Genomic DNA, 5,453 nt, shown 5'->3' with positions numbered 1-5,453 from the left:
GTCTGGTGCAACGGGGACTCACGACCCTCAGATTACGACTCCAGCGTACTAACCACCTGGCCGTGCTGGGCCTGTTTTCACTAATTATAAGTATTTTATTTTTATAAAATGTTGAATATTTCATGTATATTGCTCGTAACCTATATTTTATTTTCAAACTTCTGTTTTTTATTTATTTGTTTATGCATACTAATAATATTATTTCATTCATAGTAATAATATTATTTCATTCATAGTGATAATATTATTTCATTCATAGTGTTAATATTATTTCATTCATACTAATAATATTATTTCATTCATAGTAATAATATAATCTCATTCATACTAATAATATTATTTCATTCGTAGTAATAATATTATTTCATTCATAGTAATAATATTATCTCATTCATAGTAATAATATAATTTCATTCGTAGTAATAATATTATTTCATTCATAGTAATAATATTATTTCATTCATAGTGATAATATTATTTCATTCATAGTGATAATATAATTTCATTCATAGTAATAATATTATTTCATTCATAGTGATAATATAATTCATTCATAGTGATAATATTATTTCATTCATACTAATAATATTATTTCATTCATACTAATAATATTATTTCATTCATAGTAATAATATAATTTCATTCATAGTAATAATATTATTTCATTCATCAAAATCCGTGAATGTTTTACTTGACTTTTCTGATTGAAAAATACAAATTTTGTTACATTTAAATATTTTCCGTAATTAATTACACAACAATATAAGTATTTGTGTGTTTCTGTGATACATTTTGAGTCACCTTCTTAAGACTTTTAATTTGTAACTAGCGATTCACAATTTGTGTCTTAGTTTTGCTTTTTTCTCAAATACTTAAATTTTACTTTCCTGAAATATCATGAGAAGACTTTTTTACGTATATTTTTTATATTTTGCGGTTAGTTTCAACAAATTGCAACAAAACCTGAGTAAAATGCGGTACTTATGATCACGAAGGCTGGAAGTGTATAAAAAAGACAAAGAAAAGAATCCGATAGCTGTCATAACAAACAAACGAAACAGTAGAACCAAAGTAATGTCTCCCTGTAAGTTCAACTTGCCGATTTAATCTGAAGCTCATTAATAGTGTAGTTTAAACCTGAGAACGATTTTATTTTTACTTAAACTTTAGGTTTATCTTAGAACCTGCTTAACGATTCTTTTTTATAGTTCCTTAATTAATTAAATATTTTATTGATGTTTGGTTAAAACCTGTTGAAGATTTTCTTAATATAAAATTACTGAAATAATTACAGAAATACAAAAAGCAAATAAGTAGTAGGTAAAAGATGGTGAAATTACTAACGGTACAAACTATTATCCCATGACATACAAATGAAAAGTGAACAAGATTAACATTGTACTTTTGTTTTGTACTACAAAGTACTACACAGATTAACAATCCACTATTGTTTTGTACAACAAAGTACTACACAGATTAACAATCCACTATTGTTTTGTATTACAAAGTACAACACAGGTTAACAGTCCACTATTGTTTACTATAAAGTACTGCGTAAGATTAACATTGTACTATTGTTTTGTACTAAAAAGTACAACACAGGTTAACAATGTACTATTATTTTTCACGAGAAAATACTGCAATATTACCTCGGTGGACTCAGCAGATAGCCCTATGTGGCTTTGCAATACGAGAAACACAAGCATAAGATTAACAATCTACTACTGTTTTGTACTACACGTTATTACGCGGGTTAACAATGCACTACTGTTTCGTACTACACATTATTACGCGGGTTAACAATGCACTAGTGTTTTGTACTATACGTTATTACGCGGGTTAACAATGCACTAGTGTTTTGTACTACACGATATTACGCGGGTTAACAATGCACTAATGTTTTGTACTACACATTATTACGCGGGTTAACAATGCACTAGTGTTTTGTACTACACATTATTACGCGGGTTAACAATGCACTAGTGTTTTGTACTACACATTATTACGCGGGTTAACAATGCACTAGTGTTTTGTACTACACATTATTACGCGGGTTAACAATGCACTAGTGTTTTTATTATCAGAATGTTCTCGATACGATCTTGTAAATCGCATAGTTAAAGAACAGTGTATATTAAAATGAATGCACCCCTTCAGGTGTGTTTTTGAACCTCTACGTTAATTGAGGCGAGGAGCTATAAATGTTTTATACAGAAGTTCGTTTAGCATGTTTCATACCGAAACGTTCTAGAAACAAGTTGGTGAAACATGTTCCGTGTTGGAGTGCTTTAGAAATATCTACGAAAAACAAATGTTTGTCATGAATCTTATGTTCAAACATTTAAGAACCTATGTCGTGATTTCCTCAAAAAGTGTTTTAAACAAACAAATAAAACGCCGCTAAATGTGGTGTTCAATCCGTAGTTTTAGCACAAAATTACATAATGGGCTATCTGTAGTGTGCCCATCAGGGATATCGAAACCCCATTTTTAGTGTTATAAGACTTCAGACAAGATACTACGTAACTGTGAAGCTGGTGTCCAGTTTCAACCATGTTCTATTAGTGTATTTCTTGATGTATTTTGACCACTAATGCAGGAGATAGACAAAGGACTAATCGTAAAGGTCATGCAGGACCTGTTACGTCACTGAAAGAAGTTTCTCTAGTAAGTTCTTCTTTGATATTTTGTGGTTTTTACCAACCATTTAAAACGTCAACCAATGACATTTTACTCCCTAAGGTTTGCCAACCAATGACATTTTACACCCTAAGGTTTTAAGCGCGTGGTAGCAAAGCAATCGGATAAAAGCACATAATTCTCTTATTTCAAAATAAAATAAACGTTTATTTAAAAGTGCTGGAATACCCGGAATATATTTATAGACATACATCCACGAACACTTTAAACAGCTATAACAAACGCCACAGTTTTTATCTCACACAACAACAATGATACTACATTAAAACAATGATTTGTTATAAGCATTTGGCTCTATGTAACAAAGTAATATTTTTGTTTTTTATTATACAACAACCTAGCCCAGCCAGGGAGTTACGAGTGTGGAAAATTGTATAATACGCACGTACATATACATATATATATATATACACAGGTTAGGGTTACTTACTACCATTTCACAGAATACACATGACAGATGAATTACGTATATATTTCACATTATAATAATACGTATATATATTGTTACTAAAAGCAATAATGAATATTTTAGTGGTAACCACCCCCTCCATAACCACCACGATGTGAACTATACCCAAGCACTGTAAAAATAGGAATTGTAATTCCATAGCCCCCTCCATAACCTCCTCCATAGCTCCTTCCTCGACCTCCTCCATATCCTCCTCCATGGCTTCTTCCTCGACCTCCTCCATAACCTCCTCCATAGCCCCCTCCATAACCTCCTCCATAGCCCCCTCCATAGCCTCCTCCATAGCCCCCTCCATGACCTCCTCCATAGCCACCGTAAGTCCTAATAGAAGCGTACGAAGGATAGTGGCAAAAGATACCGTAAAGTCCACCATGACCATAGCCTCCACCTCTTCCACCACCATAGCCGCCATACCCTCCACCTCTTCTTCCGCCGCCGTATCCTCCACCATAGCTGCCATATCCTCCTCTACCACCTCCGTAGCTTCCATATCCACTTCCTAATACTATAGAAACTGCTCCTAGTAGGATAAGGCATTTTATGGCTTGCTGTGGGGACAGAACAGTAACTAGTATAAAGTTTATTCTATCGATAAACATTATTTACATTAAAATAATATTATAACGATTTATTTTATTTCTATCTATGTCTATGTCTTTAAGATACTGAAAGTACCATTCGAATAATTTATGAAGATTCGTATTAGATTTTTTAAAATGCTATATCACATGTGTGTAATTGGCTGAAAACACACTGTTTTTAGAATAACTTATGTCGCTGCGATAATAAAGCTCAGTATTAGTTTATCAATACAATTATTTTCGATACTGACGAAATTAGGCGAGATCAATCACGTGCTAAGAGCAGACAGAAGCCAAGCGGCAGTAATTATTTATGTATCTAAAACATCTAGATTCAGTGTTATGATGGAACTCCTGGTAAAAAGTTCTTTAATAAACGTAGCTCCAACTGTGAAAGAGATATCCAAATAAATGGATCTCTGGCGATCAAGAAACTTCAACCAATATTTGATACTTACGAGTGTTAAATGGATTACCAGCGATTTAGTGCTCGAAATAAAGCTAATAATCTGTCCATTACGTATAAGTGAGAAACAAATATAAATTTGCTGTTAACGTTCGTATTTTAAAAGAGCCTTTTTTTAAAATCTTATTTAAAGACAGCGAAATGTCGTACACTTAAAATTCAAAACTGTATTTACATCATAATACAATAAATACAGAAACGTAATCAATGCTGTTAAACAAGTGAACTGCACGACTTACAAACCTGGGGTTTCATCTTTGTTACGAATTCCAGTTCGGTTGTGAACAGAAGAATATAACTGGAATCTAATAGCCTTCTAGCTGTTTCCCTGTGCTTTTATAAGGATGCGCTCAAGATCAAAGTCCAGGGCTGTTCTATTTTAGTTCTGTCTATTATCTTGTTTTTTAAAGAAACCACCTCCCATATGTAACTTTGTTCTTTTCTCTTCCTCAAGGCTTACAATTCTTATTATCTGTGTCCAGCCCTCTATCTTCAACTCTTAGTTTTATTCACCTTACTTATCTAGCCTACAGGCGGTAACCAAGACAACATAGAGCACGCCCATCAAACAGAATAACAATATATCAACGAGAATTGGTGGCAATTTGTCAAATATCAAAATTAGAACATTGTATCAAACCTTTGCTAGCTCGTGTAACATTGACCTACTTATCCGAGTCATTGGAAGCAGCGAGGTTCTAATATATGTCACGGTCAGTAGATGTGAATGACATCCAATTGATTCAGAAAAAACTTTTACAATAACTGCAAGCGGTCGGTATGCGGTTTGACTGCAAGCGGTCGGTATGCGGTTTGATTTGCCGATTGTTTTAGTTTCGTTGTGATCTGTGTTTGTGTTTCTCTACATTTGCTTCTTCGGCTATAAGGAGAAGACGCTTGATTTCAGCTTATTGTAAAACATTAAAAATGTTCAGAGTTACATGTAAACCCAATAGCTTCTATAGCACTGTAATTCTATCTGGTCTCAAGGGCCAGTCTGATCGCGATAAAAAGCTTTGTAAAACTAATATAAATATCCTACGTACTGGGTAAGCATCATTAGATCAGTACTCACGCCCTAGTATCGTAAACTACTGTACAAACAAACTATACGCTATACTGTAAGTTGGCAATTTTATTCAGAAACTCTAAACGTCTGTAATATTAGTCCCCATGGTGGGATTTTCGTAAGTTTACGGACTTACAACGTTAAAAACCTTGTTTTGATTTCTCATCA

At 33.2% G+C, this 5,453-nt stretch overlaps 1 protein-coding gene across 1 annotated transcript; it reads right to left on the bottom strand.

Moving 5' to 3' along the window:
• Positions 1-3,228: 3,228 nt before the first annotated feature.
• Positions 3,229-4,510, bottom strand: LOC143224040 (uncharacterized). The gene is made up of 2 exons (XM_076452503.1): positions 4,460-4,510; positions 3,229-3,717 (listed from the first exon to the last, which is right to left on the bottom strand). Exons 1-2 carry the CDS (start codon positions 4,469-4,471, stop codon positions 3,229-3,231), a joined length of 501 nt encoding a protein of 166 aa, XP_076308618.1. The 5' UTR covers positions 4,472-4,510.
• Between the last annotated feature and the right edge of the window lie 943 nt (positions 4,511-5,453).

This window comes from Tachypleus tridentatus, chromosome 8, assembly GCF_004210375.1.
Source record: "Tachypleus tridentatus isolate NWPU-2018 chromosome 8, ASM421037v1, whole genome shotgun sequence".
NCBI classification, from domain to species: domain Eukaryota; kingdom Metazoa; phylum Arthropoda; class Merostomata; order Xiphosura; family Limulidae; genus Tachypleus; species Tachypleus tridentatus.
This window is presented reverse-complemented; position numbering and strand designations above follow the sequence as displayed.